Genomic DNA, 20,471 nt, shown 5'->3' on the forward strand with positions numbered 1-20,471 from the left:
GTAGTGTTTATAAATAAAATGGCAAAAATGAATTAATCTGCCACACACACAATCAGCCCTCTAAATAGTAATAAAAAAACCCCAAAAAACCAAAAAACTGTAGGTAATTCAACTAAAAAAGAAGTGCCATGAAGTAAGCTCTGTCTAAGCTCTTACCTGCTCAAACATAAAAGCAAATTCCACACTATCTTTTGGCACATTATCTGTGTCCAGGAAGCAGTAGAGTTTAAAATAGAATTTCCACTGATTACTGCCTTCCTCTGTGCTAGCTGCAAGCCTGAAAAAAAAAGTTAAACCACTTTCAGTGATCATACTGAAAACCAGAAACGTTATTTTAACATTCTAACTTTAAATACTGCATTACTTCAATTTGGCGCCACCCTCGAATTAAAGATGCCCTCATATTGACGCCACAGTCATATATCTGCTCTATAATAGAGGCCGCCCTTGAATAAACGCCGCTATCAATAAAGAAACACGAAGGTATTTTTTTCTCTCTCTACTAAAAAAACCACACAGTAAACAATTAAACATGCAACACTGACTATGTACATGTAACGCCCCCGAAGAGACGGGAGACTCAGCCTAGCACACACATTACAAACTACTGTACACAGCACATTTTATTTTATGGTAGTACAGTTCTGAAAGAAAATCCACATACAGAACAGCAGTCCTTCTGAAGTATCCGAGTAGGATAGATTGAGTTTTTACAGAAATCAAGCCGATATTCTAAGGTAATTTTTGGTGCAGAAAAACATCTATGTAACACTCTTGGATTTAATCGCCACGCCAGCATTGTCCCGCCAACCAATACACACCCCTGATTCGCTGGTACAGTACTCCCCTGACAATACCAACTCCCACCTAATAGGCTCTTGGTAACTGTCACCGATAAATGTACTGTAGTCAAAGTAGGTTAGCCACACACGCTGTTACATGCAGGTAGGCTACCATATTACAGAAAATAAGCAACCGTGATACTTCTAAAATATCAGAAATCATGTAATAAAATACTGAAGTATTTGAAAATCGTAGTATTAATTATAAAGGTCGGCCTCGTATAACGGTTGCCCTCTTAAGTCCCGCAGTCATTTTGATCAATTTAAAATAAACGCAACGGCGCCAAATTGAAGTAATACAGTAATTACAGTTACGCCAACGTCTTTAGAAATTCTATGGATCAAGAAAGAACAACGTTATCAACCTTATTCTGCAAAAAAGCAAAGCGTCCACCGAATACTATAAAGCCAGTCTCATCAATTAGATTTCCATTGGATCCTCACTGACTAATTTCATGGAGACATATTTTTGGGTTTGAGTTGTACGTCTTCAACCAAAAGACAAAAAAAGTCATTTTAACTGACCCATGTACTCCAAAGACAGCATGGACCAATTAAGCCAGCCTTGGCTCAATTGGCAAATAGTAGATTTCAGTTCAATCATGTTTTACACTGATTGGGCAAGGGCTGAAGAATGCAATACCATGTAATTTTCTAGTTATTAAGGGTTAGACGGGTCCACAGTGGTAAAATACTACATTACTTGTAAATGTTTTTAAAACATTGTAATTACCGTAACTTATTTCTTAGATGGTATAAAACCATGACCAAAATCATACTAAATTTTAGGTTTAGAATAGAAAGAAGATTAAGTAGTTTCCATTTCAGGACTAATATAATAATTTACAAAACTGTTTTTGGTTCACAAGCACATTTAAACAGCTGGTACTTTAAATATCTAAACCAAGGTGTCCTCTTTCTAATGTCCTATTCAAAGTCAATAAAATTCAGTTTTGTTGCTTACTTTTCAAACTTGGACAGGATGTCGGCAACAATGGTCCTGCTTTCAATGGCTTTGTCGGTGGTGCCATTGTGCTCAAACAAAGCAAACATGTTCCTGCTGTCTTCCATTGCCAATCCACGAATCAGCTTTTCAACAATCTGAAAAAGCACAGCAAACACCTTATTAACTACTGAATGTGTAGTAGATATGCAAGACTCATAGAACGTTACATGCTAACCAGCTAAAACTCTGATTCTAGTACAGTTTTAGACTTGATAAAATAAAAGACATGTTTGCTGTTTTGATATTGAACCCCACAGCAATTACCCTTCTGCTTGATTCTCGCCACTGAACAGGTTCCACGATTCCTCTTACCTCTCCAGCAGAAGTGTGGGAATTGATTGTGATTTTACAAGAGCCTCCACCATGGCAGTAAACTGTACTTGTCATTTCTTCCCGACTGATCACAGCCTGGATTTCCTCCCGGGAGGGCACAAACTCCCTGGACTTGGTTTTCTTCAGTGACTCGCAGGTGAATGCTGCGTACTTCTCCATCTCTGTGCCTGGGAATTGTTCTCGAGTTCTAGAAACAGGAGAAATATTCATTTGAACAAGATGTATATTATCTTTTTTATGCTTTTAAAATGGTGTGCTTTAATTTCCACGTTAGCAGCCTAAACACAATGTTCTATCTTCCCAAGGGAGATTGTGGACCAAATAAATGCCTTTTAATGAATCCTCTTGTATCTGTTCTAAAATGTTCCAGTTCCCATTCAACTGGAATACTGCAGTAAAATCATTTTAGAGTACTTGCTTTTTCAAATAGTGTTTATGTCACAGTACTAACAATATCCCTCCAGTGCCACATTTCTGACCTTCTATCTACCGACACATGCAACACTTTAACCAAATTAGAAAACTGCATCAATTTCTAAAGATAGCATCTGACAGGTCTTTCCCTATAAACAAACAGTTTCTAAAGGTACACAGTTATGTATCCTATAAACTCTGCAGCATATAATTGTCTCCACCAGCTCAAGTGTTGCATCTAAGAAAGCAAGCCCGTTCTGCTGTACCTCTTGAGGTGGAACTTCAGGTACTTCAGGATGGTTCGAGACGGTACAAATGTGCAGCTTATGCAGGTTAGGATCTGCCAGTTGCGCAGGTTTCCTACACTCCCTGTGTTTGAAGTCTTGTTGGTCTGCTTAATGAGCTGGCAGTAGATCTCATCCCGCAGAGGTCGAAGGTCATGCCCCGTCTGCAAGATTCCTTGAATGATGGGAATGGGGTCGGGAACAGATTCAATCTGCTGGAGGGAGTTGAAAATCTTGATGGCTTCGTCCTGTAGAGTCGTGTAGCCTTTGTCTTTCAGCACTGTGCAAGAAATAATTTCAGAACAGATTAATTTAGACAAACGACAGTGTAGGAACAATTGCTAACCTAATTAGGAAAGAAAAGGGGGGGATCCAAATCACGATTAAGGTGTGATTGCCTATAATTTCAATCAGAAATAGTCAAATCGTACACTGTGTATGTTCAAATTGACATAACCCAATTGTTTTTATGAGGAACAAAAATAACACTGTGTAACAATTTTTTATTTGTTTTTGTTCCTGGGTAGTTTAAGTGTTATTTCCTAATTGCTTATGCCTCAAAAGTATAGAAAATGGCTATTATTCCCCACAAACTTTGCTTTTGTGACCAAGACAGTGATATTTTGAAATTTACCTATTTTCCAGAACATTCCAGATAGATTCAGCGCTGAGTAAACTTGGAGTAACTTTCCAGTAATATAAATAGTAGTATAAATACAGGTGCCTTAAGCCCACCAGTTCAGTTTAGTTCCAGCTGCCTAAGTGGATACATATCTGCATTTTTCTGAGATGGCATCAAGAGGCTGCAAGCATCCGGCAGACACATTTTGCTATGTCTGCGGCCAACTTATCAAGACAAGAGCGAAAAAGTACTCCGTGGAAGCATCTGCTAAGATGTCTGTTCGAGGCAATCGGAATCACCTGTAACCAGAATGAGTGGCGCCTCTTCATTGACAGCTCATCCAGGAGCCTCAAAGCCGTGCTGCTCCATAATGGTAACAAGTACCCGTCTCTTCCCCTGGCTCACTCGGTGCACCTCAAAGAGGATTACAACAGCATCAAGACCTTGCTGGACGCCTTGAAGTATGATGAGTATGGCTGGGAGGTCATAGGAGACTTGAAAATGGTGGCATTCCTGATGGGTCTCCAAGGCGGTTTTACCAAGTTTCCCTGCTATCTTTGCCTTTGGGACAGCAGGGACACCAAGGCGCACTACCACAGGCGAGACTGGCCACAGCGGACCGAGTTCTCTGTGGGGAGGAACAACGTCAAGTGGGAGCCACTGGTGGACCCCCGGAAGGTGCTGATGCCACCACTGCACATCAAATTGGGCCTTATGAAACAATTTTTCAGAGCTCTAGATAAGGAGTCGGCAGCCTTCAAATACCTTCAAGACTTATTCCCTAAGCTGTCTGAGGCAAAGGTCAAAGCCGGTGTCTTCGTCGGACCACAGATAAAGAAGATCCTGGAGTGCAAAGAATTCCCCAAGAAGCTCACTAGTAAGGAGAAAACGGCTTGGAACAGCTTTGTCACAGTGGTTCGGGGCTTCCTGGACAATCACAAGGCCGAAAACTATGTGGAGCTGGTTGAGACTCTGGTGAAGAACTACGGCACAATGGGCTGTAGGATGTCCCTCAAAGTCCATATCCTTGATGCTCATCTTGATAAATTCAAGGAGAACATGGGAGCGTACTCGGAGGAGCAAGGCGAGCACTTCCACCAGGATATACTGGACTTTGAACGCCGCTACCAAGGACAGTATAACGAGAACATGATGGGAGAATACATTTGGGGGCTGATTCGTTAAAGTGATTTACAGTATAATCGTAAATCTTGAAAAACTACTCACTTCTAAATCTTTTGTAGTCATTTTTGTATTACTTTAGTATAAATACATGTTAATTTGAATTCATATGTTGTTTTTTTCTGACTTTATGTGAACAAAAAGACACAAATTCGCCCATTTTCTCATTGGAAATAGGTACATTTCAAAATATCACTATCCTGGTCACAAAAGCAAAGTTTGTGGGGAATAATAGCCATGTTCTATACTTTTGAGGCATAAGCAATTAGGAAATAACACTTACTACCCAGGAACAAAAACCGTGTTACATAGTGTAATAAAAAAGATGGCTAGATGAATGAGATGGAAAAAGTAGAAAATAATAACAAAAAGGAAAATATATTTTACAGATAGTCCAGAACTGTACTGCAGATCCTCTTCCTTTATAGGTAGGTGGTTTACAATAAACAAGTACTCTCCTTGTCAAAGTCACTGTTTTCTTCTTGTACCGTAATTGTTGGTCTTTAGTTTCTCATCTGAGAAACTCAAAGCCATTAGCTTAACAAATTCATTTTGCAGAGATGTTTCTAATACTCACAAATGCTAAAAAAAAATCTTCCTTATAGGAATCAGCACGCAGGAGCACTCTCCCCCTTTGTGTTTGTATTCAGTAAGGCTGGCTACCCCTACAGGATCCAGTTCCTGAGCATAAAACAAGCAGCAGAGACCAAGTCCTTATCAGGAACAAACGGGAATCCGCAGGGTGATAGAAAAGGAATAAGGCTGAAGGCGAGTCACAATTATGAACAGACCAGAAATGTCTTGTTCCATGTAGTATTTTTCCACAGCAGCTTCATTACGTAAATCCCCCTGCTTACCAGACAACACACCATAAGTCTCATCCCTTTAGATGTCCCATACATTTTCACAGAAGACTTGCTGTCCTTTGAATTGAACTGAGAATCCAACTTCCTAAAAGTTTTCAGATTCCAGTTTCACATTCACATTCTAAAATAAATACTATCTGAATAACATGTTCGTTTCATAAAACAATGTTTATCTGTCAATTTCTTAATGACAGGTTATTTAAGGGCCTATGTAACCACAATGTCTTAATGAATAAACAAATATATAAAATGTGGTCCTGTGGTTAAAGAAACGGCCTTGTAACCAGGATGTCCCTGTTTCAAATCCTGGCTCACTCACTGGCTCATTGTGTGACCCTGAGCAAGTCACTTAACCTCCTTGTGCTCTGTCTTTCGGGTGAGACGTTGTTGTAAATGATTCTGCACACACCCTAGTCTCTGTGAGTCGCCTTGGATAAAGGAGTCTGCTAAATAAACAAATAATAATACTCACAGTTTAGGTGTATGTCACCATAGGGCAATGGAAGGAGTGGTGAGTGCAAAGGATGGTGAGTGTAACGAAGAATTGGGTTTCTCTTGTATATTTGCTCCACAACTTCAGTATTCAAGCAGTTTTCCTAAAATTGGAGAAAATAAAGTAGTTTTAAAATAATAATAATGACCAGTTATGACCAACATAGACATGTAATTGTATGCACGTTTCCTGAAACATGAGCTGTATAGAAACCAAATAGATAAATTGATGTTTAAATCTTTTCTTTTAAAAACTTTCCTGAGCAGTGTTTACTATACATTACAAGACTTTTTGCCATGATCATTTGGTTACAGTTTTGGGCCCTCGTCTGCTTAGTGATAAAATCAACGGTCATACTGGAACCCAAACGGCTATTCTGACACACTTTGATTTTCAGAACAGCCCTTACCTTGATGTCTTGAATGAGTTGCTGCGTTGGTGTGTCAATGGGTACCTTGGTATCAATGACATTCTGGATGGCGCTTGACCATCTGGTTGCTTCATTCAGCAGTTTTGTATAGAGGCGGTAGCAGTGCTTGCGCCCATAGACAGTGATATTCCAATAACCTGCAGTCATTACAGACAAACAGAGGAATAGAGAAAGAGAGATCTTACATTTAGTTAGTTTACAATAATACTGGTGATACAGAATAATATTTTCATTGGGCATGTAATTACTTCAATGTAAGGTTAAATGTTCTTTGTGGCAGCCAAGGGAAATTGACAGAAATATGTTTGCTATTCTATACTTATAACAAGTATTTTCTTTCATACCATTTATTATTTGTATTTTTACTATGATGGCACTGTAATATCTGCAGTGGAGTTGTCCCAGTGGGACTAAAAATGCAAATATAATATTTGGTCAAAACCATTGAATGCTATAGCACAACAAATGGAGATGAAATGCATTGAAACTTGTTGCCCGGTCTAAAACTGTCCTATTCAAGAAAAAAACAACAACTACTGCATGTAAAGCTTAATTTAATAAACTATACAAAGTAAAAAGATACCATTAAAACCAAGACCTGTTCAAAATGTAATTGACTGTCTTGCCTGTTTCTTTGAAGGTCTTTTCATCGGGTGGCACCACAGAGCAGAGGCTGTTGAGCACCTGAGTGCCCAGTTTAAGCGCATTTCTCTCTGAGCTCTTGTAGTAATCCAGAGAGTTGTGTGTCAGCACAAACCAGCGCTTCTTTAGCTTCATCGAAGCTTTTGTGCTGTTCTTCATCTCTTTGTGCAGCCATCCTGCAGATCAGTAAAGTGTTACTATGGCACTTGGAAAAGCTAAGGCTGCCAACAGTTCCTAGTTTCAAGAGGAGCTCTCATAGGATTGGAATTTATCAATAGATATGACTGAATGTGAAGTTGTGCCTGAACTTCTGGCTCTTGAAAGAACTTCTAGAATGTTAATTAAGGTATAAGAATTATTTTTAATTTAACCTACTCTGGTAGCAAAAGCAAAAGGGTTCAGGAAACTTGAAGTGGAAGAGATCAATATAAAAAAAAAAAATCTGGCACCAATCAGGAGATAACTCGTTTATAAATAGACTTAACAAAATACTGTATTGAAGTCAGTGAACAATTGAACCATAAAATGAGAACTCCATAACTGCAGCTTACGTGGGAAAGATTAATACATATGTAAATACCTTATCCACTGCATTTAACATTATGGTTTAAAATTATATTTTTAAAAGTAAATAAAAAAAAAAGATTTGCCTGCTATTTTTAATTAAATGGATTGTCCACCTGCCGACGGTCACTACTGGTCACTCTGCCTACCTCTCACTAGGAACTCCTGTCCTTCAACTCTGGTATCTCCCTTTGATCTTTGCAGGAGTGTAATCCAGTGATGCATCTCCTCTGGAGTGTCTGCGTTGCAGTGTAGGACACGATTGGCTGTGATGATCACAAAAGAGTTGGGTCTAGACAGGGAGCAGATGCAAACCGCACGGAAAAAAACATTAATCCTTGAATAAATATTTGGATTCTGTTTACACAACAGCGATGTGTGGTGACGCAGGACAGCAATAAAAAGAACATCCATTTATTTACTACCAACATCTAGAAACTGTACGGTCTGTGTTTACTGATGCTTTACTTTCAAAAGAATTAGTGTTCATATTTAGTTTGGGTTACAGACCCCTCAATAGCCCCATAGTTATGAAATATAAAATAGTTTGTAAAATGTTAACCAGTTAGACTCCCATTTTAACCCTTACCTCTCTGGATTGTCAAAAGCACACACTGAATCAATTAGTCCTACATCAATCGTACCCTAGGCAAAATAAAAAATAAAATATTAGGAAAATACAGACTGAAAACATAATAGAACTTGATCATAGATACAGTAGAAAATGTACAACATGCTGAATAAATATTTCCAATAGACCTTCCCTGCTGTTTTAAGCCAGTTAGTCTTTCCAGAATTCAGCTTCTAATTCGGCTCAAATGATTACAAATATACTTACCACTGCATTCTGTGGGTTGGCTTGTTCATCATGCATTTCACGAATCTCCTGCTCTGTGGATCCGTGGACCTGGCTCAGGACACTGAACCACTGGCTGCAATGATAAAAGTGGAGAAAACCAACCATGACATCACAAATCTCAGACTGGCTCTGCCCTCATCCGGACCAATGGCTTTCTGTCAAGGTCTAGTGCAGCATATGCTTCAGACAGGGGAGTAAACAGATTCCCTACGCAGTTTGTGGCAAAAGCATACTTGCTGGTTGTATGACAAAGTCACTTATATGTAGCAGCTTCAGAAAAAGAGAAAGCCAACCGAAGAAGCTGAAACCTACACATTCCTGGTAGCACTGCATTCAGCAACACAAGCAGATCAACACTGAACTGAAGACCAGTAACCAGCGCAAATCATTAAAAAATGTGTTTCTCAGTGCGGGTGGTTAAAGTAATTTATAGATTCTTTATTTATGTATTTAGTTTAAGTACAATATAAATTATAAACTAAGGCAGTGTGGCTCTTTGCATTTCAATTTATTGTAAGTCTCTCAGTGTCTCATCTTATGAAATGCAATACCAGTCAAGTATTTAAAAGGTTATTCAAATCCATATTAGGTTACATTTTTGTTATAGATGGGGTCATGGTGCAAACTGTTGGACTGATGAATATCCCTGGTTGATATAAAAAAAAAAAAACCACAAACACTGTATACTGTTATAACATTCAGTCTACTCTTGAACATAAACTCAGTGACAAAAGAACAAGTCTATGCACGTTTAATCTCCAACTCTACTAAGCTGTTGAGCGTATCATGAATCACAATGTGCACGAAATGTGAAACTGGCACATTTAAGGTTAAGCTTGGAAGGTGTTTTATGTACTGTATAACCAAACAGTCGGCACAAAGTGCACAACAGATTACACTGACAGAAAAATTAGAAGTTAATCTTCCTTGTCATTAGATAATGCTGTATATAATTCCAGGTAGTATAAGGGTGTGTAGTGAGTTTAGGAAAATAAAAACACCAGCTCAGTTTAGGGTGGAAATGTCAAGATGGTTGAAATAGGGCTGCCACCTAAGGACACACACAGATTCATCCCTGTCAGAAAATCTGTGAGTGTAGAACACCCAAAGGTGCATACGATAGCGTATGTCTCACTCCTTCTATCTCTCAGAAGTGTGCAATGGAATTTGGACTGGGAGTAACAGCACCACTCAGACTGGTGCTGACCGAGCAGGAGTAAAGGCTCAATTGAAAAAAACAATACAGCCAAGCAAAGTACAGAACATACCCTGTTCCGTATTACCTTAAAACAAAACTGTCAAATAAGGAACAGTTCTGTAAAATACAGAACAGGTTTAAAGCAAGTTCATGAAAATATCCTACATTTCATTAAGCCAGCCTATATACCGGTATTGGGTTACTAAAATGGGTAGGTCTCCCAAGCAGTGACTCTTAACTCTGTATGATGCTATTATACAACATGTGTTCTTGTCAAGTGTGTTCAAATGAATGCATTTTAAAACACACTTTTATCCCAGAAGGTCTTTTCACCAAAGTGTGAATCTTTTCTTTTTATTTTTGTGAAAGAAAAATGCAACTGTTATATGTTAGAGGAAATACTGTAGCAAAACAAAAAGCACTTGGTAACAATGCATTTTGGAGTTTTTAACACATTTTTGTCTTTATTGTTATAATTCACAGGGGTCTGTCAGGCAGTGGAGTCTATTTTAATCGTCAAAACAGTCTCATCTCATCACCAAGTCTCATTTTTTTTATTGTCTTAAGTGATGAATGACTCAACCCTGAAGGAAAACACCAGCAGGATTATAAGGGCAGCAATATTGATATCCATCGCTGTTCAGAACATTGCAATTGATACTCCCCTATGTGATGCACAGTCTGGTAGCAAGGTATCCTACATCTATAAAGAACATTCCTACAAGGGACAGTCTTACCTGTACTCATACTTTCCTTGCATTTCAGTGCAAATTAAAATCTTGAGCAATTTCACACTCTCTGTGTGTTTTTCTGTGGGTCTGTCTCACCCAGCTGCTAAACTGCCTCACTGGGTGCTGTGTAATCAGTTCAAACATACACAGGGACGTGACGTCCCTTTAAAAGTTATACTGAGTCGACTGTGTTTCTTAATTAAACTCTTGGAAAAACATTGCTTGTGAAACGAGATCACTTTTGTTTTCTCGCCTGTAACTTGAATGAGACTGATGATTCTGTTTAATTGATAATGTAAACAAAAAAAAAGGCAGCTCCTTATTTTTAATTCAAACTGAACACAAAAAGCGAGTTCAGATAAATAGCTTTTCCCAGACTTAAAATCTTAATGACTCGTTGCAAAAAACGTCACAACCTGTTTTTCCTCTTAATTACGATTTAATTAAATCAATTAAACTTCACTTGCTGTTTGCATTTGGTTTGAATTAAAAATAAGTAGCTGCTTTTTTAACATTATCAATGAAACAGAATCATCATCTCAATCAAGTTATGAGAGGAAAAACTAAAGTGAATGTGTTTCACAATCAACACTTTCCAAGAGTTTAACTGAATGGAGTCGGCTCAAAAAAAGGGACATCACGTGATCGAAAATAAAAACCAAAAATGAATCAGATGTCAAGAGACATGAGACCCTTAATGTGCAATGCAATGCATTATTAAGGTAATATTTAGTAAAACGGAATCTTCACTTGCCTGGCATCCTCGGCGCTTTCTGCAATCAGGTGGTACGTGCGTTCTGGCATTACTACATCAATTCCATTTTCTTTCCCGGTATTGTCAATAACTTCCCTATAAATGAGAGGATGGGAAATTCTATTAGAAAAAAACAACATAGTGGTCAAATATACTGTTGAAGACACACTGCACATAAGGATTGCTCATTAGTATTATAACATCACATCTACAGTATTTCCCTATTGTCTGTTGTTTAAAGACATGCTGGCAAACTCTATTCTTGAAGAATATGATTTCAGTCAAACTTTGTTTACTTAAACAAAAACTGACTCTTGACGTTTTTGTTGAAGAATATGATTTCAGTCAAACTTTGTTTACTTGCACAAAAACCGACTCTTTGTGTTTTTGCTTCCAGGTGTTTAACTGTTTGTACAGTAGATATGCACTGCAGATTTCTTTAGATGTGTTTAAGATAACTCTTGCCACGAGACACCTCAGACTAGCAAGAGGACTTCACCCTTTCAACACCAAGTACTAGTACAATTAAACTGGCAAGCAACCCCCAATACCCAGTCTTGACACCACTTGCCCTGGATGTATTCGCTAACTATTGGATCTTCTAGTACTGTGCACGTGCATCCTGTGCACTCAAAACTTGCACATTTCATCCTTCTATCACCCCCTCATTCAAAATTCTGTGAGGGTCTCCCCTAAACGACACTTTCTGATGCTACTGGCTTGTGTGCAGCTATCCATTATACAAAGGAACAGAGACTGTAGACCCAGAAATGGACAGAAAACACCTATTTCAATTACTAAATTAAAAGATGATTATGAGCTTTCAAAAGAACTCGGTGTTTCTTTTCAGCACGTACTTTGCAGCCCGCATGTCAAGAGTGCCCTTTAGCTTCTCCTCTCCATCGTTCTCAAAGTACATGAGCTTGGTCTGGCGCAGGACGAACCAGCGCCTCTTCCAGTTCCGTCTGGAAAGCGTGGAGGAGCCACCACCTTTCTTGTGCAGCCAGCCCTGCTTCAAGGCTTCCTGCTTGGAGCGGAACCACAGGAACGTTTCATCTTTTAAGACACACCAGCGCCTCTTCCAAATGTTCATCAGACCCCCTATTACAAGGAAAAGGAGGACAAATGTGGCTTTGATGTGAGAAACAACCAAAAAAACTGATTTAGGAACAATACGACATTACTGCAGAGCAACACTATCACTTTTTACTCAAGTTACCCAACGGTCCTTCTCCAACATTGGGGTTCCTAACTGGCAGAAGGAATGCACTTTTAGAACCCTTGACTTTATAGAACATCACTTCTATTTAGCCCACAGTAATTTTTTGTTTTGTTTTGCGTCCTTCAGGACATTCCAGAAGCACTTCCAAGCCTTGGGATAAAAACAGAGTACAAGAGAATAAAACAATAACAGCACTGTGCTCCATTTGACAGGGCTGATTAGTTCTTTGCATGCTATGGCAAAGTTAATATATAATTCAGTAATCCAAGCTAGGTTCCAATTAGCAACCATGGGAAAAAATATATTCTCTTTGTGTGTGTTTTAGTTTTAGAAAGTCAAAACTGTGATTAACAGGTACATGGTAAAATGTAAGTAAGTCATAAGCTAGTGTTTCACATTTTGCTGCATGTGATTAAAAAAAAAGTATATGTATAGGGTGGGTTATCAAAAGTGAAGGGAACAGGATTGAACAGGCATTGCAGGAACCTATATTCAAAACATTAAGACTCATTCCTACAACCACGCCCAAAGCTGCTTTTAATAACGTCATGCCTATGTTACTGCCTTGTGATGACAACACTCTAACTGCTTTAGAAAAGTATTCACCTTTGATAAAAAGGAAGCTGTGGAAATAGGGAAGGCTGACACAGCTGTAGACAGAGTCTCTGCGGTAAGAGAGCTCATCATCTGTGTCAAACCTGCTGTCAAAGTCGTCTTCGCTGTCTTCAAACTGTGAAACAAAGCGCTAGGTTAGTAACGAAACACCCTGTTCTTCTCACATACACCACATGTACAAAATGACATATTTCCAACTGGGAAATACATTTTTAACAATTTATTTTTCATTAGAAAAAAAAAAGATGTCTATCCCAAAAAGGAAATACTGAGTTACTGGATAATGAAAAAAAGTTATTGTAATTTATTGTAAATCAATTGGACAAATGTATTACTCACGGAAGACTGTGCTCCTTCTGAACTGAAGCGATAAGCTCCAGAGCTGTTGTAGGTCCCCACAGAGAAACGGTAATCTGAAGACCACTGGCCACTGCGAGGGTTGGAGAATGCCATGCTGCTGCCAGAGGCAATAGCCCCATCATCATAGTCATCCTGGTCATAGTCAGAGTCTTCATTGGGTGGGATAAGCTCCACAGAGTCCTGGGGACTGCCACTCATGTTGTCACCAATGCAGTAAGCCAAATCCTTGCTGGTAGACATGTTCATGTTGAGAGAGTCTTGGATAGGAAGCAGCAGAGCTGTGATGGCCGGACTGGGGAGGGTGGTAACCACTGTGTCATTCATGTAGGGGTCCTCCTCTGAGGAATCATCACTTGTCCTAATACCGCTGGTCCTCTGGTCTGAATGACCATGCTCACTGGAGCTGGGCGAATCTTTAAAGGCATCATCATCTGCTTCAAAGCCCTCATCCACCTCCTCCTCTGGGCTGGGCTGACTGAAGTTGAAATTCGGCTTATCCGTGATGACAGCTTCTCCACTGCCCACAGAGAGGGAGCTCTCGATGTTGCGCACACACTCGTCAATCTCGTCAAAGTTCAGGGACTCCAGGAATTCCTGGGCAGCCCGGGAGGCCTCCTCCTCAAGGCGCCTCAGCTCGTCATCACGGAGCAGCTGCAGCCGCTGGAGGGAGGCCTCAGTCAGAGAGAGCTCCTGCTGCTCCTTCTGGCGCTGCAGGTCCTGAATCTCTCGCTCCAGTCTCAGGATCTCCTCCACCTGGGTGGTGTCCTGAGGCCTCTCCCCTGCCCGGCTATGCTCCACTTCTTCTTCTTGAGCTTTTAGGAGGGCTGCCAACTCCTGCTGTTTATGGGCTTCCTCAGCCTGCATTTCAAAGGAATTCATACAGATTAATATCCAGTGGACAGTTTATAAACTGCAGTAAAATTTCAAGCCAATCAAGAGAAATTATTTTGTCTTGCTGACTTTAAACATTACAACCACTGAAAAACTCATACCTGCTGTGCAAGGCGTTCAACTTCCAATCTTTGTTTTTCTCTGTAAAAGAAGAATTTCACAGTGAGGTTTTAGAAGATCTTCATTGCCAAGTCATGTATTTTTCTCTCTACCTTTTTGTTTGAAATACACCCCCAACATTACCTTTCTTCCTCTTCCTCTCTTCTCTTGCTCTCCTCCTCTTCCTTTCTTTGTCTCTCTTCAAGCAGCTGGCTGTAGATCTTGCGTGCCAGCTTTCCTCGCACTTGCTTCTGGAAGGTAATGGCAGCTATGCGGAGGTGGAGGAACCTTCTCCTCCAGAAGAAAGCCCGATAGTTCTTCTGAATCACCACAATGCACTGCAGGACCTTTCGATACTGCTTCCTAGGTTACAAATAAAGAAAGCAAGAATTTTACTTTAAAAGAAAGCACTACATTTTAAAATCGAAGTTACTTTGAAAGAAATAGATATTAAACAGCTGCAACAAAATAGCTTTAAATATATTTTACACCAAAAATAAATATAGTAAGAGTTAAACTAATTTGAAAAATGTAACGTTTTATTCTCTGACATCAGACTCTCGTTGAATTGAGATGCGGCTAAACCATTTTTGTGGTCTTACCTCTACAGTAACTATAAAAACGGCAATTATGGCATTAAATATTTCAAACCTGTTCAGTGGCTGTTAAATTTGTTGTCTGAATAAAACATAAAAAACTGCCCTAATTATGCAAACCATTATTCAACAGTTATTTGAACTTATTGAAAGAACTGCAAAACAAACAGATGGGCTGCTACCGATCCATAATGCATGGAAAGAACACACCACATAAATCAATTTGGCATTATATCTCTGTCACCTGCTTTTGATTGTTCTTTAATTTTGTTTATTTAACTCTGTCACTTCCCCTTCTTTGTCCTCGTGACCTCTCTTGTAGTTGCTTTGTTTGCACCATTACAGAAGCTATTTAATCAGGCTTACACAAGGCCATATTAGGGGGTCTAGTTTGTATGACCTGCCTCAACATAAATGATCCTTTTAGAACAAAACCAATCAAACAGTCATTAATAATCTACGACTATAAAATAGATAAGGGGATCAGATACAGCTCAGAGCTAGCCCTCAAAACAACATGATTTGCAATGCATGTTGGTTGAATAGACTGTCTGTGGGTTACAGCAACAGAATGCAAGGCAGATTTCAAAACTTGTTGCACTAATATATATATATATATATATATATATATATATATATATATATATATATATATATATATATATATATATATAACACTGCAGTACAACTAGGGTAAACGTTTTTGATAACAATTAAGTCTAAATGTGTAATTATCTTATTTTTCTGCATAATTTTATAAAGTGAAGTCCTTTTATTGCTTGAATAAGTGGATGATTAAAGCTTAATTCATTAATATTTCTACTTACCTTGCCATGTAACCCATTACACGAGCTTGGATGATCATGGCTGCTTTGTAAACCTCAACTTCACGCTGATTTTCCAGCTTGTGTTCAAGGGACTCCCGAAGAAAGACCTGGCGTCAAATAAATAAATAAATAAATAAATCAGTTTGATTTACTTGTCTCTTATGTAGGTTTTGATGCATGCCTGGTTGAAGTAACAACTTGGGATCAACAGCTGTTGAAAGCAGTCTGAACTGTCAGCTTCAGATGGTTCTTTGCTCTCAGGCACACAGCTGCTGCTTCTTGCTGATGGTAAAGCTTTTCCTTATTGCTGCAAGGGTTAAGCAGATTTTCAGTTCTACATGACAGGACACAAACGGAATTGTCTGATGTAGTGAAAGTGATAACTGAAGCAGCAGTACGGATGTGTCTCATTTGCATTACTGTTAGAAAGTAATTAGGATCGAAACTATGACGAAGACTATCCTGTCCTATCACAAATCAATTCCTTCAGAAGCTGTCAACACTTTAATTTTTTTTTTACATTTGCCTCTGACTAGCAAGCTTGTCTTTTTTTCTGTCTGCTAAACTGAATCAAATCACAAATCACAGATGCTTCTGATTGTATTGTTTAGCTACCCCCAAATTCTGGTCGGCTGTCTTATGAAATGTTGTGTGTATAACACTTGTCCTTTGTTATTTAAAAAGAAAAAAAATGTTACCAATTGCAAGCCTAAAATAATTCAAATTTATCAGGATCAGGCTTACTAGATTATACTGTATGCATATACTAGTAACACATCCATTGAGTAAAACAGAGTTAACTTGTGCATTCATCTTTTCAGGGGATGAAACACTCTGTTTTATAATAAGCTTTAAGTGATTCCATTATCTATACTCCCCGCTGTTATCTGGTTAGAAGACAATTGATTTTATCAGCATGGTTCCCTACTTAGCAAGCACCTCCAGCTGTGTCACATGGTCCATTGTGACTCCTGTCGCTTTTAATTAGAGTAAACTGGGACATATCCCTTTCTTAGGCTGTTCTGCATAAGTACATTTTGTCCACACAATGGTATAGAGAAAGTGTAAAGTAAATTCATCACCAAGGACCAAATGGGTGTTCTTTTAAATGTAAGAAACACCAGTGAACATTATCTGGATATCACCAGGTAACACAAACACAAAATACATATTATAAAACAAAAGCATAATGCCATTAGTAAGCTTAAAAGAGATGATTAATAAAAAAAAGTGTAGAATAGATAGGAAACTTAACATGGTACAATTATATATGAACTGATGAAAGAGAGTATAATACAATTGTGTGAGGGTCCTTCCACTGTATCCAACTTCTTGTATAGGTAACCATACTTGCCTAAGTTCATCTATTTTGCTTGCAAGAAACCCAGAGATACACTTACCTTTGTTTTCCCTAGTTGCCACTCAGCACTTGTACTGTCATATGTATGAAGCAGGCTTCTACATTTCTCCTTTACATCTTCAGGAACAGTCATGTTCTTCATCAGTACTTTGTATCTAAAATTGAGTGGAGAAGTATGTCATTTTAAAATGTAGGTGCCCTCACAAGCTGTTAAAGCCAGAATATTCTGTCTGATGAACTTTAATGTGTCCACTTACTCCCTGGCTACTCACTTAGAACTGGCAGTAAAATTAATTAATACAATGTGTCTCTATGAACATGAAAGCATTGTGTCCTAACTTGAGCTCGTCAGCTCCTCAACAATTTTTGTAAACATTAAAAACCCTTATTATTAAAACAGCAGTTAACATTTTAGAATGCCTGACTGAAGATTGTAAGGTCTTTCCCAACATACATGTCGAAAAGAACATTGACTGATGCAAGGCAGATTGATTACCCATCCAAAATGTCCAATTAGTATTCAGAGTTAAGCAATGTGGCCTTCAAATCGACAAACATAATCCTTTCCCTTTAAAACTTCAGTAATGTCTGAAACACACTCTAAAAGGCGGCAGTAGCCTTTGCTAGTATTAAGGGATTTTGCTGTGAAAGTGTTTCTCTTTTCTGGTGACACTTCAAGTCAAAGGGTTTAAATGAAATAAAATGACCTTGTGTAAAAGTCTAGGAAGTTTCTTCTGACAGGAAATCCAGCCCGTCGTATCCTTACAGTCTCCAGCATTCCAGAATACCTCAACTGGTTTAGTACCACTGACTGGTCAAACTGGTCTGGCATCTAAACAATATTACAAAAAAACAAAAACAAACAAACACATCTGTCAATCCATTTATGTCTTTTATTGTAACAAACGTATATAATTCCGTTGACATTTTTATGGGTTTGTCATTTAAACTTATATTTTAACTTCAAAAGATCTTATTGATTGTATTTTGTCCAAACCAGGATTACTTTATTACCTCTTCCCTAATTTAGCATATCGCTTTTGACCTTAAATATAATTTTTTGATATATGTGAAGCCAAAAGCATGATGATGTGCGTGAAGCAGGCAGTTTATTCACTCAGGGGGTCATATTCAAACGTAGTTATATTCCTACCATTTCATGTGTGATTCTAGTGGCAGTCAAGCCACTGAAACAAAAGTACAGACTCATAAGTGATAAATAAATAAATACATAACAGTTTACTGCAGCTAAAGAACATTACAATTGGTAAAAAAATAAATAAATAAATAATAATAATTCTCTACACATTACAATGGGGTATTGTATTATCGTGGGGCCACAGGTTTGGTTCGTGGCCTTACAGATCTGGGTGCAAAAGAATATTAACCCTGGTGGGCTTTTGCGATGAATACCCCCTTTTTTCTATAGGGTGAATTTAAAGAAGTAGGGTACTGTTACTGAAGACCACCACAGTTTTGTCTCTGTATAACCCAGTACAGTACATGACATTTAAACATGGACTTGAAGATTCATACACAATAAGTAGTCTACATTAAGTAGCTGTCTGGAATTAAAGGCCAGATATGAAATTTGCATAATGTTGTGCACATAATGTCCAATGACTGCCATCATAAAGCAGTCCGTCAGAAAGCCACTTTTTGAAATGGTTGCTTTCTTTCCTTTTATATTTCGATTCCTACGATATGCGATCACTCAGGCAAACAAAGGGATTCGGCATTTGAATCAGGATGACAGAGGACCTTTGTCGGGGGGGGGGTTGGGTGTATGTTACTCCCAGGAGAAAAACAACTCTTGCTGTCAGTCACAAAGAATAAGTTACAGCTTTTAGAAAGGAAAACAAAAAGATACTTGATCTGTTAAATGTTTTATTTTCTATCACAGAACGAGAGAGAGTCGATTAAATTGTTACCATCACTTAATATAAAATGCTTTGGATAAATATACTTATTCCATCTCACAGATTACACAGGAATATTCTTAATCCCACCTCTAATCCTTGCAAACAAAAAAATATATATAACAAAATGTTTTTATTTTCAAAGTCCATTCTGTGCAAGCTGGGTCTGTCTCTTTTGCTTAGCACCCTAAGGAGTTCTCGAACTTGACTCAGCAAACAACCTCTACACACATTAATACCTTTACACGCTTTTAACTAACTGCACATCTTCTTAAATCTCTTTGATAAGTACTATAAGGCTGCAAGGTTTACACTTTTGTAAAGTGCATAAACTAACTTCTACTTTTAACAGATAGATAATATCAATTTTTCAAAACTCAAAATAAAGCTAACATTCAGAAATGGTTTGATTTACTTTACATTCCTGATTACAAAGCTATACATTATATACCAAAAACAACTGGGTGAAGCAAATATATAACATTTTATGAGTTTAGTGGGTTATACATATCTGAGTTTAGTTCAACTGTTTAGCAAATTTACACTAGCATGTGGATGTTACAGCACCCTTACTGAAATCTATTTACATGGATTCTAATATAGGTATTCATTTTCTTATATTCCTGTGGCAAGAAATCTTTGGCGGTCATACTGTATATATAGTCACCGACACTGTTTTACATTGCAAATCTTTGCATTGTCTTGCAATAGATGCTTACATCAACCTTACCTTTAGTTTTTTTCATCTATTAACAACACTGGCCTTTGTAATATGAAGAATAACTACAAATACACAAATACCCGTACACCCTCTTATGAATAAACAACAAGCTTATTAAGGACTTACTTAGTAGTAATGTATAAAGTACTCACGTTCATTTAAAAAATAAATAAATAAAAAAAATCTTCAAAATATGTATTATAAAGCAAATATTGAAACACACATACATTTTTAAAAATAAGCACACATTAGAAGGCTCACTGTTACAATGCCTAAAGTAACTGGACTCATGATTATATTACATTATGTTACATGCTATATTTATCTATTTGCCAATCTTGTTGAAGGCATACAGAACTTTGAGTACTTTTTTCCCCTAATAATAATTCACAACTTGTGCATATCAAACACAACAGTGCAAGCTGTTAGTTCCTATAAATGCTGTTCTCTGTAACCACCACAGAGCAACTTCTCTGCAATGCTAAACAAAATAAGATTCCTAATCTGCAAAGAAAGAGACTCCCATATTAAAATGACTATTGGCTACAGCTCTACATTAAAATGAATACTTTCATACCAGACACACTTACCATACAATGGACTGTGTATTTCATCTCTCCCTTTACTCAGTGCTCAAATCC

At 38.1% G+C, this 20,471-nt stretch overlaps 1 protein-coding gene across 1 annotated transcript in view; it reads right to left on the reverse strand.

Annotated features, from left to right (window-relative positions):
* LOC121312739 (unconventional myosin-X-like) overlaps positions 1-20,471 on the reverse strand; it is a 100,175-nt gene that overhangs the window by 3,205 nt on the left and 76,499 nt on the right. The window contains exons 20-38 of the mRNA XM_041244465.1: positions 17,898-18,022; positions 17,231-17,345; positions 15,831-15,937; positions 14,552-14,770; positions 14,410-14,449; positions 13,397-14,275; positions 13,049-13,172; positions 12,078-12,321; positions 11,221-11,316; positions 8,517-8,610; positions 8,268-8,323; positions 7,828-7,970; positions 7,099-7,290; positions 6,452-6,609; positions 6,022-6,145; positions 2,862-3,159; positions 2,161-2,368; positions 1,807-1,943; positions 157-277 (exon numbers count right to left, since the gene is read on the reverse strand). Of these exons, the coding sequence (XP_041100399.1) occupies positions 157-277; positions 1,807-1,943; positions 2,161-2,368; positions 2,862-3,159; positions 6,022-6,145; positions 6,452-6,609; positions 7,099-7,290; positions 7,828-7,970; positions 8,268-8,323; positions 8,517-8,610; positions 11,221-11,316; positions 12,078-12,321; positions 13,049-13,172; positions 13,397-14,275; positions 14,410-14,449; positions 14,552-14,770; positions 15,831-15,937; positions 17,231-17,345; positions 17,898-18,022 (3,480 nt within the window). The remainder of the gene's footprint in view (positions 1-156; positions 278-1,806; positions 1,944-2,160; positions 2,369-2,861; positions 3,160-6,021; positions 6,146-6,451; positions 6,610-7,098; positions 7,291-7,827; positions 7,971-8,267; positions 8,324-8,516; positions 8,611-11,220; positions 11,317-12,077; positions 12,322-13,048; positions 13,173-13,396; positions 14,276-14,409; positions 14,450-14,551; positions 14,771-15,830; positions 15,938-17,230; positions 17,346-17,897; positions 18,023-20,471) is intronic.

This window comes from Polyodon spathula, chromosome 3 (genome assembly GCF_017654505.1).
Source record: "Polyodon spathula isolate WHYD16114869_AA chromosome 3, ASM1765450v1, whole genome shotgun sequence".
Taxonomy (NCBI): domain Eukaryota; kingdom Metazoa; phylum Chordata; class Actinopteri; order Acipenseriformes; family Polyodontidae; genus Polyodon; species Polyodon spathula.